The sequence below is a fragment of the Scyliorhinus torazame genome, chromosome 2 (assembly GCF_047496885.1).
Source record: "Scyliorhinus torazame isolate Kashiwa2021f chromosome 2, sScyTor2.1, whole genome shotgun sequence".
Lineage (NCBI taxonomy): Eukaryota > Metazoa > Chordata > Chondrichthyes > Carcharhiniformes > Scyliorhinidae > Scyliorhinus > Scyliorhinus torazame.
The window spans coordinates 160,733,859-160,752,809 of record NC_092708.1 but is presented as its reverse complement, the minus strand read 5'-3'; the positions used below and the strand labels follow the sequence as shown (position 1 = coordinate 160,752,809).

The 18,951-nt window shown below is 51.8% G+C and overlaps 1 protein-coding gene across 1 annotated transcript in view; it reads left to right on the top strand.

Moving 5' to 3' along the window:
• The window catches only part of rftn2 (raftlin family member 2), a 194,688-nt gene that overhangs the window by 98,629 nt on the left and 77,108 nt on the right, over positions 1-18,951 (top strand). The window contains exon 6 of the mRNA XM_072478922.1: positions 7,197-7,400. Coding sequence (XP_072335023.1) covers positions 7,197-7,400 — 204 coding nt within the window. The remainder of the gene's footprint in view (positions 1-7,196; positions 7,401-18,951) is intronic.

Sequence of the window (18,951 nt, the reverse complement as noted above, 5' to 3'; positions counted from 1 at the left end):
TACTTGGAACGTTCTGGGATTGAATGGCCTGGTTACAAGATCTCACGTTTTTGCGCATTTAAGTGGTTTGAAGGTGGATGTGGTGTTTCTTCAAGAGACGCACCTGAAGCTGGAGGAACCGACGAGGCTGAGGAAGGTTTGGTTAGGTCAGGTGTTCCATTCGGGATTGGATATGAAGCCGAGGAGGGTGGCAGTGCTGATCAATAAGAGGGTGGCTTTTGAGGTTGGAAGTATTGTAAATGACCCTGGGGATAGGTTTGTGATGGTGAGTGGGAAGCTGGAGGGGACGTTGGTGGTGCTAGTGAATGTATGGTCCCCAGATTGGGATGATGTGGATTTTCTGAGGCGGGTTTTGGCAAAGATTCCGGACCTGGACACGTGCCCTAGTTCCCTGAAGGTTTCGCCCATGGCAAAGGAGCTGTTGGGGTTTATGAAATGTATGGGGGTTGGTGGGAGGTGGACCCGTGGCGGTTTGCGAGGCCGAGGGTGAAGGAGCTTTTGTATTTCTCGCAAATGCACCGGGTGTATTCCCGGATTGATTGCTTTGCCTTAGATAAGGTGCTATTGGCAGGGGTGGTTGGATCGGAGTATTCCCTGACCACGCGCTGCATTGGGTGGACCTGCGGGTGGCAAAGGGAGATGCCCAGCGGCTGCCGTGGAGGTTGGACATGGAATTATTGGCAGATAAGGGGATTTGCAAAAGGGTGAAGGTGGGCATCTGGAATTATGTGGAGCAGAATAAGACGGAGGGAGGTTGAAGGGGGTGGTAAGGGGGTCATTTATATTGATTCGGGTCACAGGGAGAGGGTGGAACGGGCTGAGAGGTTGAGGTTGGTGGAGGACATTCTGAGGGTGGATGACAGATATACATAATATAAGTTCATAAGATATAGGAGCAGAATCAGGCCATTCGGCCCATCGAGTCTGCTCCGCCATTCCATCATGGCTATGTTCCTCATCTGTTACCTACTATGTTACAGGCCAAGAGCTGGATTGCGAAATCAGCCAGAGCATCTCCTCCCTCGAACACATGGGGCGCGATTCTCTGCTCCCGCGTCGTTTCAGAGAATCGCCTGGGGCGCCATTTTTAGCTGCGACGCCGGTCCGACGCCCTCCCGCGATTCACCCCAGCGGCGAGAACAGACCCGTCGAGGTCTGCGCAGCGCGGGCCAGAGAATCGCCCGGGACCCCCAAAATGGCGATTCTCCGCTCTCCTGGGGCGAAATTCTCTGCAATCGGCGCGATGTCCGCCTACCGGCGCCAAAAACGGCGGAAATCAGTCCGGCATCGCGCCACCCCAAAGGTGCGGAAGTCTCTGCATCTTGGGGGGCCGAGCCCTAACCTTGAGGGGCTAGGCCCGAGCCGGACTGATTTCCGCCCCGCCAGCTGGCGGGAGAGGCCTTTGGTGCCCTGCCAGCTGGCGCGGAAATGATATTGCCGGGCGGCGCATGCGCGGGAGCGTTAGCGGCCGCTCACGGCATCCCCGCACATGCGCAGTGGAGGGGGTCTCTTCCGCCTCCACAATGGTGGAGACCGTGGCGAAGGCGGACGGGACAGGTATTCCAGCAGCGGGACTTTGGCCCATCCAGGCCAGAGAATCGCTGGGGGGGGGGGGGGCCGCCAACGGGCGCGGCGCGATTCCCGCCCCCGCTGAATCTCCGGTGCCAGAGAATTCGGCAACCGGCGGGGGCGGGATTCATGGCAGCCCCCGGCGATTCTCCGACCCGGCGGGGGGTCAGAGAATCTCGCCACTGATATTCTCTGGCCCGGATGGGCCGAGCGGCCTGCACAAAACGCCGGCTTCACGCCGGCGCCATCCACACCTGGTCGATGCCAGCATGAACACCGCGGGAACGCTGGGGGGGGGGGGGCGGCCTGGGGGTGCGAGGGGGGTTCCTGCACTGGGGGGGTGCTCAAAAGGGGTCTGGCCCGTGATTGGTGCCCACCGATCGGCGGGCCGGCCTCTCTGAAGGAGGACCTCCATTCCTCCGCTGCCCCGCAAGATCAATCCGCCATCATCTTGCGGGGTGGCCGCGGGGAGGACGTCAACCGCGTAATTTACGCGGTGCTGGCCCTGTCATTTTACGCGGCGCCAAGGCCTGGCGCGCGTAAATTACGCGGCAACGCTCCTAGCCCCCCGAGGGAGTGTGAATCGGGGTCTGGGAACGTCTCCGACGCCGGAGTAAAACACTCCGGTCTCCAGATCGGAGAATCGCGCCCATGACCTAGGAGCAGGAGTGGGCAATTTGGCCTCCCAAGCCTAACACCCTCAATGCGATCATGGCTGATCCCATCCTGGCCTCAACTCCACCGTCCTGCCCTTTCTTCATAACCCTTCAACTCATGACCAATTAAAAATCTGTCTCACTCCTTCTTAAATTTACTCACTGTTCCTGGGGTAGCGAATTCCACAGATTCACAACACTTTGGGAGAATTAGTTTTTCCTGAAATCTGTTTCAAATTTGCTGCCTCTTATTCTAAGATTATGGCTTCTCGTTTTAGAATGCCCCACAAGAGGAAGCATCTGCTCCACGTCTACTTTATCCATACCTTTTAGCATCTTGTATGATGCACCTCAATAGATCTCCCTTCATTCTTCTAAACTCTATAGGGTATAGACCTCAATTGTTCAATCTCTCCACATCTGACAAACCCCTCATCTCTGGAATCAATCTAGTGAACTTCCTCTGAACTGCCTCCAATGCCACTACATCTTTCCTCAAATAAGGGGACCAAAACTATGCACATTACTGCAGGTGTGGTCTTACCAATGCCTTGTACAGTTGCAACAACACTTCCTTACCTTTACACTCAATTACTTTTGCTATAAATGCCAATATTCCATTTGCTTTCCTTATTATTCAGTGGCGCCTGAGGAGGCACTACTAAAGGAGAGGCAGTGGCCCCAGATGGTGTTTGGGTTGGTGTCCACGAGAAAGACGGTGGGGCAATTGCGTAGAGCCAGGGGGGCGGTATGAGTATGGGGAGAAAGATAGCAGGATGCTGGCGCAGCAGTTGAGGAAGCAGGCAGTGGCGAGTGAAATTGGGAGGGTGAGAGATGAAAGGGGCATGGTGGTATCGGAGCCGAAGAGGGTGAACAGGGATACTTTGAGGCTTTTTACTGGAGATTGTATAATTCGGAGCCTCCGTTGGGGGATGAAGGGATGAGGCGGTTTTTGGGCGGGTTGGAGTTTCCGAGGGTTGAGGAGATGAAGGGGTAGGGTCTGGGGGCCCCGATCGGGCTAAGGGAGGTAATGATTGCATGGGATCGATGATGACGGGGAAGGCCCGGGTCCGGATGGGTTCTCGGTCGAGTTCTATAAGAAGTTTGGGTTGGAACAAGAGTCTATGGTGATGGGGGAGCTTCCCCCCACACTGTCTCAGGCTTCAATATCGCTCATTCTAAAGAAGAAGGACCCAGAGCAGTGTGGATCATACTGCCCCATCCAGACCCCTGAGGCAAACGTATGGGGGGCGATCCACCAAAATGGAGACCACGACGGTGCGAAACGGGCACGGGGACGACTGATTCTGTCCCCCACAGGGGGCCAGCACGGCGCTGGAGCGGTTCACACCGCTCCAGCCTCCCTTCCCGGCGCCAAATGGACGCCGCGCCAACCCGCGCATGTGCAGTTGGGCCACGCCAACCTGTGCATGGGCGGGGGACTTCTTCAGCGCGCCGGCCCCGACTCAACATGGCGTCGGTGTTCAGGGGCCGGCCGCGGAACAAAGTAGGCCCGGGGGGAGGGGGGGGAACAGGTCGGCCCGCCGATCGGTGGGCCCCGATCGCGGGCCAGACCCCATCGGAGGCCCCCCCCCCCCCCGGTGAAGGATCGCTTTTCCCCGCCCTGCAGGCCGCACCCACCCCCCCCCCCCCAGAACCTTCGCGCAGATTTCCCGCCGGCAGCGACCAGGGGTGAACGGTGCCGGTGAGACTCTGTCGTATCCGTGCGGCTGCTCAGCCCATCAGGGCCGGAGAATCAGCGGCCCCGCCGATTCCTGCGGCCGGCGCCACGTGAAACGCGCCAGTGCAAATGGCGCCAATTCTCCGCATCTCGGAGAATCGCGCGCCACGTCGGGACATCATGGCGCGGTTGCGGCAATTCCCCGGCCCGGCGCTGGGCTCAGAGAATCGGCCCCATGGTTCCCACAGATTGTTTTGGGGATCTATTTGTGGGGGGCAGCTTTTTGAGCCTCGAGGAACCGGAAGAGGAGTATGAGCTGCCTAGCGGGAATGGCTTCCGGTGTATGCAGGTACGGGATTATGTGAGGAAGCGGGTGCCATCCTTTCCTGATCTGCCGCCCCCGGGGCTGTAGAACAAGGTGGTATCAAAAACAGGAGTTGGCGAGGGTAGGATGTCAGAGATTTATAAGGAATTGATGGACTGGAAGGGTGCTGCAATAGGAGAAGTCAAGCGGAAGTGGGAGGAAGAGTTGTGGGGTGGAGATGGAGGCTGGGTTATGGGAGGAAGCTCTGAAGAGGGTGAACGCATCCTCTTCGTTTACTAGGCTTATTAGCCTTATTCAATTTAAAGTAGTCCACAGGGCGCATATGGTGGTGGCCAGAAAGAGCAGGTTCTTTGAGGGGGTAGAGGTTAGGTGTGGGCGATGTGCGGGCGGGGCCCGCGAATCATGTCCACATGTTCTGGGCTTGTCCGGAACTGAAGGGATTCTGGCGGGGGTTCGCTAATGTTATGTCTGAGGTGCTGAGGGTGAAGGTTGTCCCGAGTTCAGAAGTGGGGATTTTCTGAGTTTCGGAAGAGGCCGATGTCTTGACCTTTGCCTCCCCGGTAGCCCAGAGACAGACCTTGTTGGAATGGAGGGACTCGGTGCCGCCGAAACCGAGTGTGGGTAAGCGACCTCGCTGAATTCTTGAAGCAGGAAAAGATTAAGTTCGCCTTGAGATGGTCTGTGGGGGGCTTTGTCCGGAGGTGGAAGCCGTTTATTGACTTCTTCAAAGATAGTTAATATGTCAGCAGTAGAGGGGAGGGGGGAATAGGGGGTAAAAATGGGGGATGCAGGTGGTGTGTTATTTATTGGCTATGTGATTTCCTGTTTGTTCTCTTTTCCTTGGTTTTGGATTGTGTTTTATCTATATATATTTATAAATGCCTTCATAAAAATGTTTTTTTTTAAAAAGAGGAAGGAGATACCATCGTTTCCAATGCTGCCGCCCCCGTGCTGCAGGATAAGCTTCTGTCTGAGGATAAGATAAGGGATGGCAAGGTTGCAGATATATATGGGGAAGAGGAACAGTGCTCCCATGGAGGAGGTTAGGCATGAGTGGGAGGAGGAGTTGGGTGGGGCACTGGGGGCCAGAGTATGGTGTGAAGCTCTGCTGAGGGTGAATGCGTCCTCGTTGTGTGCAAGACTAGGCCTTATCCAATTTAGGGTGATGCACAGGGCCCATATGACGGTGTCCAGGATGAGTCGGTTCTTTCCAGGGGTGGAGGATACCTGTGGGCGGGGGGTTACCATGTACATATGTTTTGGACGTGAGGTTGAGGGGGTTTTGGACCGGTAGCTCCGAGTCCAGAGGTGCCGATATTTGGAGTGTCGGAGGATCCGGGAGTTCGGGTGGGGAGAGAGGCCAACATCTTGGCCTATGCCTCCCTGATAGCCTGGAGATGGATTTTGTTGTGCTCACGGGACTCGGAGCTACCAATGGCGATGAGCGATGGGTGAGTGATTTGGCAGAGTTCCCGCATTTGGAAAAGATGAAGGTTGCTATTCAAGGTTTTGGGGAGGGAAGCTCGAGGTGGAAGCTGTTCCTTTGCTTTGTTTGGCCTCTTGTTCCGCACTGTAACCAATCACTGTTTGTCGATGTACCATTTGTCAATGTTCTCTGTTGATTATTCTTTTGTCTGCTATGTACGTACTGTGTACGTTCCCTCGGCAGCAGAAAAATACTTTTCACTGTACTTCGGTACATGTGACAATAAATCAAATTAAATCAAATCATCGACTTCTTTAAGGAGTATTGAATCATCAGCGGCGGTGGGGGAAGAGTAGGTGAGTTTGTTTTATTTTTGTTTTGATGGTGTGAAAAATTGGAAGTGGGGGGCAGGTGCCAGGTGGCAGCAGGGTAAGTGGGGGTTGCAAGAAGCAAGGGGTTTGTTGTTTCCCTTTGCTGCAGTTGGCTTTTGTACTTCTTAATTGTGTATATATTGAAAATGCCTTCAATAAAATATTTTTTTTTAAATCCCCCCAAAATGGCCAAAAGCAAGTACCCTGGTGGGAGCCGCCTCGTGTGTGACATCTCCATACTTGCCACCATCAGAAGTCCCCCCCAAGTATCATTTGTGTTCATAGAACCATAAAAATCCTACAGTGTAGAAGGAAGCCATTCGACCCATTGAGCTAGCTATGTTGGAAAAACACAAAGATAATAACTAAAATACTGCGGATGCTGGAATCTGAAACAAGATCAGAGGATGTTGTAAAAATTCAGCAGGCCTCGCAGTATCTTTAAGGAGAGGAAGCAAGGTTAACGTTTCAAGTCAATTTGGCTCTTTGTCAGAACTCTCTTCTGTTCTGATGAAGAACCAAATGGACACAAAACATTAACTCTGCTTTGTATTCCTAAAGATGCTGCCAGACCTGCAGAATATTTCCAGCATCCTCTATTCACTAGGTTAATCCCAGATCTTATGGAAACATTTAAGATTATGAAGGGAATAGATAGGATAGATGCGGGCAGGTTGTTTCCACTGGCGGGTGAAAGCAGAACTAGGGGGCATAGCCTCAAAATAAGGGGAAGTAGATTTAGGACTGAGTTTAGGAGGAACTTCTTCACCCAAAGGGTTGTGAATCTATGGAATTCCTTGCCCAGTGAAGCAGTAGAGGCTCATTCATTAAATGTTTTTAAGATAAGGATAGATAGTTTTTTGAAGAATAAAGGGATTAAGGGTTATGGTGTTCGGGCCGGAAAGTGGAGCTGAGTCCACAAAAGATCAGCCATGATCTCATTGAATGGTGGAGCAGGCTCGAGGGGCCAGATGGCCTACTCCTGCTCCTAGTTCTTATGTTCTTATGTTCTTGTGTAAAAATCGGATGTTAATCCAAACCCATCAGTTTCTCAGTGCGAGTTGAAGTTACCCATTCTATTACTAAACTAGCTTTTGAATTGTAGCTCTCTAGGTAGAGTATATTTCATCTGTTGCCTTGCTATGTTCATTGTTTTTTTGTGCTCTAGATTTGAAGCTGTTTGCTGTTTTCAATGTTTGTGATGAAGACTTCAGTGGGCGGTCCTACCATGAAGGCAATGCAGCTCTCAGAGTAACAAGGAAAGGCCAAACCATCTGTACCCTGGAAGCAGATTGGCTGGAAATTACAACATCTTATTATAAAAGTGGCATGTCATTGGTGGATTCATTCATAGCCTGGGAAACAATGAAGGGTAAATACATATTTTATCAAAATTTACATTGGGAAGCAATTGCAAGTACGGTGAAATCTGTGCTGGATACAATAATGTTATTAGTTTGAAGGAATGTCTAAAAGGTATTGCAGAGAAAATTGCTTTCAAACTATTTGTTATTAAAAATGATAAATGTGTTGTGTGTGTGAGGTGGCGAGTGATTGATTAGCATTGTATCACCACACCCCCGCCCCAGATAAATTGAAACATTCCCACCTTGTAAGAGTCATGTGGACAAGCAAAGCATCAAGGTTGTCCAACAATTGAATGTAACCTCTTGCAATCAACAATCTTGGCTGCATGTTAGAAAGTGTTTCAGTAATACCCAGAAAAGGGCATAGAAACAGGAATAAAGAGTAGTGGAGCATCTATTCAAAGACCACGGATGAGTTTTGATAAATTTCAAAGATGTTTTGTATGCACCACCTAGAAGGAATTGGAGACTAGGGACGCGATCAAACCAAATGGGAACTATATCCCATAGCGAGCGTGTTTAGCCGCATGTTTCCCAATGTTGCAGCACCGAGAAATGCAACGCTATGATACGGGGCCTCAACGGGGAACATGCTGTGGGGGCCGCACTTAGTCTCATTTCCTGCACTGAGGAGCCATGCTCACCAAAACTCCTCAGTGCAGGGAGATGTGGTGTTGGGTGCTCTGGTGCACAGATGAGCCAACACAGTTGTATGTGGTACAACTCTATTTTATTATAACTCTTATAATACAGTTCGTTCTGGATACTCTGCACGTGCTGTCTCCCTGAGTGTGTTTGGTAACAGATGTGTCCTGGTTCTCTTCTGCAGCTAATACTGACCACCGGGGGTCGTGTCTGTGCCTTTATATCTTTCTGTCATTGGTTGTGGTGTTGTGTGTTCTGATTTGTCTGTTGGTGTGTCTATCATGATGTGTGTGTTTGAATATCATGACATCCCCCCTTTTTACAAAGATATGTGCCTACGTGGTTATAGATATAATTGTGTTGTGAGTGCATCGAAGAGTGTGTGTGTGTGTTATGTACAGCGTGTGTATATGACGTAACTATTTACATGGGGCGATGTCGGGTACGTCACACTAACAAGGTTGTACCATAACAAAACTTGGATGCGAGAGAAAAAAAAAAAAAACTTGAACATTGGTCTGGTCAGACGATATCTGGAACAATAAACAACAACAGGTTATAATACAGAAGTGTTTGACTTTTTGAACGTATGAACAGCGTTATAAGTCCAGTCTAATGGGTGACCGCCTCAAGAATGGGCTGGTCCTCAAGCCGGTTCAGCTGTGGAGATTTGGGGTCACACTGGTTCACCTTGGACTGTTGGAGGTGATGCTGTTGCCGAAGTCTCTACTTTACCATTTGTTGTACTTCGTGCAGTGCTTGGTTTTTTCATTCGTGCAAATATAACATTCAACATTTTTGTTAGTGATGCCTTGGCTGTGGTTTGGTTCTGGTGGCGATGGAAGGGGCATGATCCGTGGCATCTCCACGAAGTCATCCTTGGGAACCAGTGGAGGATCCGGCGTGTGCGTACGGTTCAGTTGCGAGCGTGGAAGGCGGCGCAAAGCTCGCTGATTGCGCCTACGCACCAATCCATCCGCCCTGCATGCCAGGAACAAGGTGGAGTCTTTTTCTTTTTATGTTTGTGGTGGACGGCATCTTGTAGCCGATGGGTCGTTGCCATCGAAGTAGCACCATCACTAATATCATGCAAGGCGATGACTGTGCCAGATGTGGAAGTTGGCCGAGACCGTGTATGCTGGTTCCGGCCACCTGCTGTGCCGGAAGGGCGACTCCGCAGAGAAACGTCAAAGCATGTCGCCTTGGAGAGAGAATTGTTGCTCGCATCAACGTCTGGCGATGGCGCGAATTGGTGTGTCCATCTTGGACCGCCGGTGCTGGTTGCCACTGCCGACCCAGTGGGACTGCCACGCGATCCATTCCCTGTCGCCGTGGCATCCGCCGTCACCCTGAGCGTGCCATCACCGAGGCCGCGACACCGCCCGTCCGGAGCAAGGTCTGGCGTGCGCGAATCAGAGTCGGCGCTTGGCTGCTCCCCATCTGGAGTCCGGTCTGCCTTCCGTCGATGCCCCCCGTCCGGAGTCCCAACAGGTTCACTGGAGGCAGCCGAGATTCCCTGAAGCTGCACTTCTGGAGTCGGAACATGCAGGAATGCACCAACCAGTGGAGAGGGTCGAGCCATCGAGGGTGGAAGCGGTGCGCTGCCACCGCAGTCGTCAGTGGTCCCACCGTGATCGTCGAGTGCCTCGGTACGCACTAGGCGAGGTCTGTCACCTTGCACCTTTTGCATGGGAAGTGGGATGCTGTCGTCACTCGTCTCACATCCCGTGGATAGATCCTCATTAGCAGCTTGCTGTTCACTAGGGTTGGGTAAATTGTCAGAGTTTTCATCTGGTGGTGCACACCATGTCGGTGGACTGTCATTGTCTTGCCGTTGTCCTTCATTTGGGCTTTTCTTCTTTGGAATTTTAAATCTTCCCCCAGACATTGCAGAACCTTGTTTATTACCCCCAAATTCTCCCATAGGTATGGTCTCGAATATAGGATCCAATGTTTCTATCGACATTGTACTATTTTCCAAAGAACATTCCGTTTCACGTTTCTTCTCAGGTGCCTCATATGTATCTTTGTCTAATGTACATGCCTTCATGGTCTCTGGGTCTGATTTTGCTGGGACTGGCATGGTCACAGTCTCTCTTTTACTGTTCTCAATTGCCCACATTATACTCCCCATACATAACTGCTTAATCACTGGGGTTAGTGTGGTACAATGGATAATCGGGTCGACCTTATCTGCATCTTCACCATTAGTGGAAAGCACACTTGGTTCACTTGAAACTGCTGTGGGTTTTAAATTCGTTATCTGGCTACTCGATGTCGGTGTCCTCAGGATTCTTGCTCCAATGTTCTGCTCAATAATCAGTGGAGCGTGTATAGGTTCAATGCAATTAATGTTCCCCTCAAGGTTTGAAGAGTCATTACTGACTAACTGCTGGTCTCCGAAGTTGGGATTTTGCGGTGTTGTGTTGAAGGGAGACATTTGTCCCTGCTGTAGATATGATTCAGGTTGTGTTATTTCCATTACCTGAGGATCAATGTCTTGTCCATTTTTTCGATCCGTACTAAAACACTGGCAATTCTCAGTCTGCTCCTTGCAAGTTAAACATTCAATTAATTTCGTTAGCAAATCCTCAGCATCCTTCTGTGGCCGTGCAGCATTATTAATCTCTGTTCGGCTATAATGATCCTGAAGGTCAGCGCATAAACCTTTTTTCTTCGGGCTTGGACGAGGCGATTCCTTTGGCTTGTCTTCAGTTGGGCTTGAACAGTCTTCAGCGCTGTGCCCTTCATTGTAGCATGAGAGACCGTCATGTTCATGCTGCTGTGTAGTGGAGCATGGTAGGCTGTTATAGCCTTCTTGCTGTTCACGTGAGCATGGCAGACTTGCATCGTCTGCCGCTGGTTGGTCAGGAGAGGTTGCTAGACCCTCATGGTCTTGTTCCTGCAAGGACTGCGCTCTGGAGTCTTGCGTTCCTTCCATCGTGGAGTCCGTCCACGAGCTCTCTGTGGAGGCTTGTGACACTGGAGTCACTTCTTGTTCGTGCAAGGACTGCGCTCTGGAGTCTTGCGTTGCTTCTATCGTGGAGGCTGTCCACGAGCTCTCTGTGGAGGCTTGTGACACTGGAGTCACTTCTTGTTCGTGCAAGGACTGCGCTCTGGAGTCTTGCGTTGCTTCTATCGTGGAGGCTGTCCACGAGCTCTCTGTGGAGGCTTGTGACACTGGAGTCACTTCTTGTCCGTGCAAGGACTGCGCTCTGGAGTCTTGCATTTCTGCAATTGTGGAGTCTGTCCACGAGCTTGTTGTGGAAGCTTGTGACACTGGAGTCATGTCTGGTTCATGCGAGGACTGCACTCTGGAGTCTTGCATGTCTTCTTTCATAGAGTCGGGAACGTTGAGCGGGACGTGGACCACGCTCTGTGTGGCAGCAGGGCACTCTCCGTGTGCTTGCACCGCTCCCTGTCTGTTAATGTCAGGCTGCAGCATCATCCGGTACTGATAAGTTGGAACGTCATATCTGCTGGATTGAAGATCCTCAAATCCGAAAAATGAATCCGCATCTGCGTCGGATTCAATGTGGGGGCCGCCAATATGCAACACGAAAGGTTCGTCCGAGTCATAGTCATATAGGACCACGGAGCTATCATTGGGCTCGCGAGGTCCGGAAACACTGTAAAGATCGTCATCGAAGTATTCAAGGTCGGAATCATCGGCTTGTGCGTAGGTAACTGCTTGTCGGAGGGTTCTTCGGAGGTCAAATTCATCTCCTGGGTCAATTTGCGGCACTGTGCTGTCATTCCAGGTGAGGGAAGGTTGTTTTACAGCTTTAACAGATTTTTGTTTTTTTGATTTGGGACGTTTCCCTTTTAAATTGGATTTGGGACATTTCCCTTTTAAATTGGTGCAGTCTGGGGCCTCTGACATCCTGACGCTCGGTATGTAGCACGTAGGAAGCGACTGCGCATGCTCAGATCGCTGTTCCTTTACCGATGGCCGTTTTCTTGACTGCGCATGCGCAGCATCTCGCGCATGCGCAAACGATACTTCCGGTTCTGCGCACTGCTCGCGCAACTGTGCTAGCGTTATACCTTTAGCAAGATGGCCGCCGACCTCGACCCAGCCTTCTCTCAGGCCCGGGATTTTGGCTTCTGGGAATTCGGGCTCCGGGATCCCAGCCACGAGGTGAGTACTGCAGCTTTTCTTACCTTTATTTGCCGATTGGATTGCGTTTTCTTCACAGTACTTGGAGAATTTGTCCAGGACTGCCTGGTAATCGTACCTTTGCTGCCTCCTGAAGAACCTGAACCTTGTGAATATTTCTCTTGCCCTTGCACCGGCGATGGTGAGGAGAAATTCAATTTTTTCCCTATCATCCAGGTCTTGGAGTTCAGCTGCCACCAGGAACAATTCGAACATTTGCCGGAATCGCCGCCAGTTTTCGCGGAGATCGCCGTAGCACTGGAGCGCCTGCGGAACCGGGAGCTCTATCATTTTGCCTGGGCACTGCTGGTTGTCTCTGTACACTGAGGTATGCCGGCAGGTATCGATCCACTCCTGTACCATGTGGTGTTGGGTGCTCTGGTGCACAGATGAGCCAACACAGTTGTATGTGGTACAACTCTATTTTATTATAACTCTTATAATACAGTTCGTTCTGGATACTCTGCACGTGCTGTCTCCCTGAGTGTGTTTGGTAACAGATGTGTCCTGGTTCTCTTCTGCAGCTAATACTGACCACCGGGGGTCGTGTCTGTGCTTTTATATCTTTCTGTCATTGGTTGTGGTGTTGTGTGTTCTGATTTGTCTGTTGGTGTGTCTATCATGATGTGTGTGTTTGAATATCATGACAGGAGAGATCCATCAACCTCCGGAGGTGACCCCTAAACCCCCAAAGCCCCAACTCACCCAGGGGGTCCTTGCCGCCCTGCCCCGCACCCCACCTCACATGCAGAGGGCACCCCCCTGGTCTCAATCACCGATTCTCAAAAAATGCCAGCTTGGCACCTTAACACTGCCAGCCTGGCACCCTGCCAGTGCCCATACCAGCTGGAAGTGCCACTTGGGCACCTTGGCAGTGCCAGGCTGGCACCCAGGTGGCACTATCAGGGTGCAAGGTTGGCAGTGCCAGGGTGCCAGGTAGGCACAAGCATTGCCAGGGTGCCACCCTGCCCAGAGGGCAAGTATCTGGTGGCCTCAAATCCCCTGAGAGACCCCATGAGTGTTGTTCTGTCGAGTCCCTGTTTGTGGAGACCAGTAATGAACAGCACTCATCTGAGATCCCAATGCCTGGGTTACCTCAGGGAACTGCATATTCGAGTGAGACAGCTGTCTCGCCCTAATATACAGATTTGCCAAAAAATCAGAATTCTCGGGTGTGATCCATCGACCACGTTGCGCTCAAAAAGCAGCGCACCACGGCGCAACGTGACTGGTAAATGCTGGGAGACCCTGCCCCCGGGATCTACCCGCTTGTCACTCCTCGCAAAACCAAACATGATCTTGGGCCGGGCTTCACATCACGACGACTCAAGAGATCATGTTAGATTTTGCGAGGAGAGACAAGCCAAATAGACAGGTTCTCCCAGCATTTACTGGTCATGTTGCGCTGTGGCGCACTGCTTTTTGAGATCAGCGTGGCCGTTGGATCACGCCCTGAAATTCTGATTGGACCATTAAATGTGGCTGGGATCCTGATGGGCTGAAGGAGATCTCGTCCACCGAATGGAGAACCGGCAGGAAACCCACGCCAGCTCCATGAAGGAGGCCCTTCAGGCAAATGAATGGCCACCTTCGAGCCTTCCCCGGCATTAAGGTCGCCGGTGGGCAACCAGAGGCTGGATGTTCCTCATTCAGCCAGTGCCATGGAATAGGTTAGGGTGCTCTTGCCTAGAGCCGGTGCAGACTCGATGGGCCGAATGGCCTCCTTCTGCACTGTAAATTCTATGATTCTATGAATCAATGGCAGCAATGTACCCACCAGAGGCCCAGGATCATCAAGGGACGCCAGGCCAAAGAAAAGGTGAGATCGGGATTGGGGGGTGGGGGTCGGGGCAAAAGGGAGTGTGGGGGGGGGGGGGGGGTGCAAGGGTGTCAGACGCTGTGACTTTCATTTGTTTCCCTCCCGCCCGATGCTGTGTCCCTTGATCAGGCACTGATTTTGAAGGACTCCCCTGTGAGGGTGCTCACAAACCTGACAGGGTTTAAATTCAGTGGTAAAACTAGCCCTGTATTTTTAAACCCAACCATTTCTAAGTCATGTTTTGTTTATTCTGTCTCATTATATATTCACATATTAGTGGACTATTGTCCAAATTATGAGGAATTTTAGACTACTACAAAGAACAAAGAATAAAGAATAAAGAAATGTACAGCACAGGAACAGGCCCTCCAAGCCCGTGCCGACCATACTGCCCGACTAAACTACAATCTTCTACACTTCCTGGGTCCGTATCCTTCTATTCCCATCCTATTCATATATTTGTCAAGATGCCCCTTAAATGTCCCTATCGTCCCTGCTTCCACTACCTCCTCCGGTAGCGAGTTCCAGGTACCCACTACCCTCTGCGTAAAAAACTTGCCTCGTACATCTACTCTAAACCTTGCCCCTCTCACCTTAAACCTATGCCCCCTAGTAATTGACCCCTCTACCCTGGGGAAAAGCCTCTGACTATCCACTCTGTCTATGCCCCTCATAATTTTGTATACCTCTATCAGGTCGCCCCTCAACCTCCTTCGTTCCAGTGAGAACAAACCGAGTTTATTCAATCGCTCCTGTTCTTGAAGCCTCTGGTTCTTTGCATACTCATAGGCTGATTTAATACAGCCCATTGTGGCAGGAACCATGGTGGCAAGGCCGACTTCATCACAGGAAAGGCCCCTCATCAATCCTCCAGCAGCAGCAAACCACTCCCCAATTAGGTCAGAGGGCGGAAGGGGCTGACCCGAGATTCATGGAATCCCAACAGTGCAGAAGGAGACCATTTGGCCCATCGAGTCATCACCGACCCTCCGAACGGACCCTGAGGAAAGGTTAAACGGCATTATGACCCCAGCGGAGGTCACGGGATAGAAACCATCAGGTTTCCCGTGTCCTTAGGAGAATATAAACTTCCCCTGTAATGAGGCGGGGCTTCCCCATAACAGGAGTAGCCCCTCTAGTATAAAAACTCCGACCTGGGTGCAGGTCAGGGAAGGAGACTCTGTGGGAAGTGGTGGTGTTTGACTGTAACTAGTAATAAACCTCTTTGTGCTTTTCTGAACTACCGTTTATGCGTGACTGCTTACCTCGACCTATCACTGGCGATTCAGTGGAACTGCCTTCAACACCGGTTGCTATGCACTTGGTCCACCTCGTCGAGACCTCGTCAGGCCCCACTGGAAGCTATCACCATGCTGCATATCGGAAGATGGAGTCATTCAGGTACGGATGAATACGGACAGTACATGCAGTTGGTCCACATATAGCATTGGAAAAAGACTTAGCCATCCAGACTCTCTGGACACCCGCACGTTTGCCTCTGTGGTAGCCTTGGTGGAGGAGCATTTCGACCTGAAGCTGCCTTTTCCAGTTCCACACTGCCGCCCAGGCCCAATCAGTTAATTTCTGGTTCGCCTCAGGAAACTAGCTGAGACCTGTGAGTTTGGCCCAACCCTGGGTGAAGCATTACATGACCGGTTAGTATGTGGCATCTGCAATGTGGCCACGCAAAGAAAACTACTAGCCAAGGTTCATTTAGACCTTCAAAGAGCCGTGGAAATTGTAGTATCTAGGGAAAACGCCGAACAGGGAGTCCAAGAACTCCAGGGGATGTTGGTGTTTAATTTAGGGTGCCAAAATAGGCCCGTGCACAGCACGCTAGGACCAAAGAACCAGTTCCCCAGCACTGGGCCACCAACAGACTCGGGGCGAGACGCTGGACTATACCCCGGGAACACCACCGCACCTTTTCCCCTGACTAGGAGGACCGGGAGTATAATTACTGGTCTACAGCAATTGCAGCGGGAAGCAGAGATCCGGGACACAGAAGGCACCATGAGGAGCTGCCCACCCTCTGCACCGCCCCTCGTGACAGGGCCCACTACATGGATGACAATACGGAACAGTACCAACAACTACATTGTTTGGCAGCACCAAGAATCGCACCCATCCAAATGTCACTCCAAGTGAGCGGCCACACGACTCGCATGGAACTCGATACAGGGCTGCCATGTCTGTCATTAGTCGGCAAACCTTCAACCGCAATATTTCAGAGGATCGTGGAAAACATCTTACAGAGGTTACCACATGTGGCAGTCTACTTAGACGATGTGTTGATAATCGGTTTGTCGGACCAGGGTCACCTCCACAATTTGGCAGAAGTGCTACAATGCTTTGAGGCGGCTGGCATTTGCCTCCGCTGAGCGAAGTGTGTCTTTGACGCAGCCGAGGTGGTGTACCTTGGGTACCGCGTGGACCGCCACGGTCTGTATCCCATGGGGCGCAGGTCCAGGCCATCTGCTAAACCCCGGTGCCAGAGGGGCCAACGGAACTTTGGGCTTTCCTGGGCTGGTCAATTATTATGTGAAATTTCTTTCGGGTTGGCCACGATATTGGCTCCCCTCCATAGACTACTAAAGAAAGGACAACCCTGGGAGTGGGGCACCGAGCAACAGACAGCGTTTGCCAGAGTAAAACAACAGCTTTCCTCTTCCAGACTGCTTACTCATTTTGACCCCTCTAGGCCACTCTTACTGACCTGCGATGCATCCCCTTACAGTGTTAGGGCTGTGCCGGCCTACATAATGGAAGATGGTTCCGTGCAACCTATCGCATTTGCGACAAAGACATTGTCCGCCATGGAGAAACTGTGTGCACAAGAGGAGAAAGAAGGACTGGCTGCGGTATTCAGCATAATAAAATTCCACCAGTACGTCTACGGACACCACTTCACCATCCTGAGGAACCACAAGCCCCTTCTGGGGCTCTTTATTCCTGGCTTGGGTCACTGTCTGTGTGGAGTCTGCATGTTCTCCCCCCGTCTGTGTGGGTTTCCTCCGGGTGCTCCGGTTTCCTCCCACAAGTGAAATGAAAATGAAAATCGCTTATTGTCACAAGTAGACTTCAAATGAAGTTACTGTGAAAAGCCCCTAGTCGCCTCATTCCGGCACCTGTTCGGGGAGGCTGGTACGGGAATTGAACTGTGCTGCTGGCCTGCCTTGGTCTGCTTTAAAAGCCAGCTATTTAGCCCAGTGTGCTAAACCAGCCCCAGTCCCGAAAGACGTGCTGTTTGGTAATTTGGATATTCTGAATTCTCCCTCTGTGTACCCGAACAGGCGCCGGAATGTGGCGACTAGGGGCTTTTCATAGTAACTTAATTGTAGTGTTAATGTAAGCCTACTTGTGACAATAAAGATTATTATTATTTCAAGGGGGATCGCGCGATTCCTCCCGTAGCCTCTGCCTGCGTACAGTGCTGGACGCTATTACTGGCAGCGCATGACTATGTATTGGAACACCTCTCCGGGGCCCACATACCCCACGCAAACACTTTGAGCCGCCTAACGTTGCCCACTGGATCAACTACTCCCGCCACAGTCAATAAGGGCATAGCTGCCCACCATTTCATGGACTCACTGCCAGTCACAGCATCTCGCACCCTTGGCTGAACCCAGACTGCCCCACAGCTCTCCCGCCTCAGGCACATGGTGCAGTATGGGGCCTAACATCAGGCTCTGCCTGAGGATCTAAAGACTTATACGGGGAAGATGCAAGAACTGAACATCAAAGATGGCATGCTCTTGTGGGGCACCCGCATGGTGGTCCTTGAGCATGGGCATGCATCGCTTTTACTATACCTCCATAATGAATACCCGAGAGTGTCTAAAATCAAGATACTTGCCTGGAGCTACATCTGGTGGTCCGGCATCGACACGGACATTGAACGAGTAGCCCAGCGATGCCCTCAGGTGCATCATGATTACCCCGGCCCTGAAGGCCTTGGGCCTGGATTCATGTCGACTTTGCCGGCCACTTCCAAGAGGCCATGATGCCTGATAGACCTGGTAGACGCTCACTCTTAAGTGGCTGGAAGTGGTGCGAGTGCAGACGACAAGTGCCTGGGCCACCTAGGAAAAGCTACATCAGACTTTAGGTATGCACGAGGAATTCCCAAGGTACTGGTATCCGATAACGCCATGGCGATTACAAGCGCGGCATTAACCTCCGCAAATGGGATTTGTCACGTGTAGACTGCTCCCTACCACCCGGCTTCAAATGGACTGGCCGAGAGCGCGGTCCAAACATTTAAGCTGGGCATGAAGAAGCTGACGACTGGATACTGGGACATTCGCTTGGCGCATTTCCTTTTTATTAAATCGCATGACATCGCATGCCACATTGGGCGTCGCACCAGCGGACCTCTTGATGGGCCATTGACTCCATGCACGCTTGAGCTTGGTCATCCCTGATCTAGCTGGGAGGGTCTGCCAGAACCAGGATCAGTCCAAGATTGACGCAGGTCACCATCCACTGACGAGGTTCACTTCCAGCGACGCCGACCATATCCAAAACTTCGGCGATGGGGCCGTTTGGGTCCCGGTGTCATCTTGGCGGCCACCGAGCTGGTATCCTACAATGTCAGGGCACAAGGGCGGGAATCCAATTGCCACGTGGATCACCTTCGAAGCTGCATGCAGGACATCCCTGGCTAGCAGCCGCACCCCCGCCCACCGTGGTCCCAGCTGTGCCAGGCTCACCACTGGCCCCACTGTCCCTGTTGGCATCATCACCGGCTCAGGCCCACTGTGGCCGCAGCCAAAAGTCCCCCAACTGAGGACACCAAGCTGTTGGGCGAGGATCCACTCAGCTGTGAGTTAGGGACCGGGATATACACTCTGCCCCCATCCGAGGCACCTTCAATAGCAACTTCCGTCATGCTGACAACAGCGCCTCCACCACGGCGGTCATCACACAA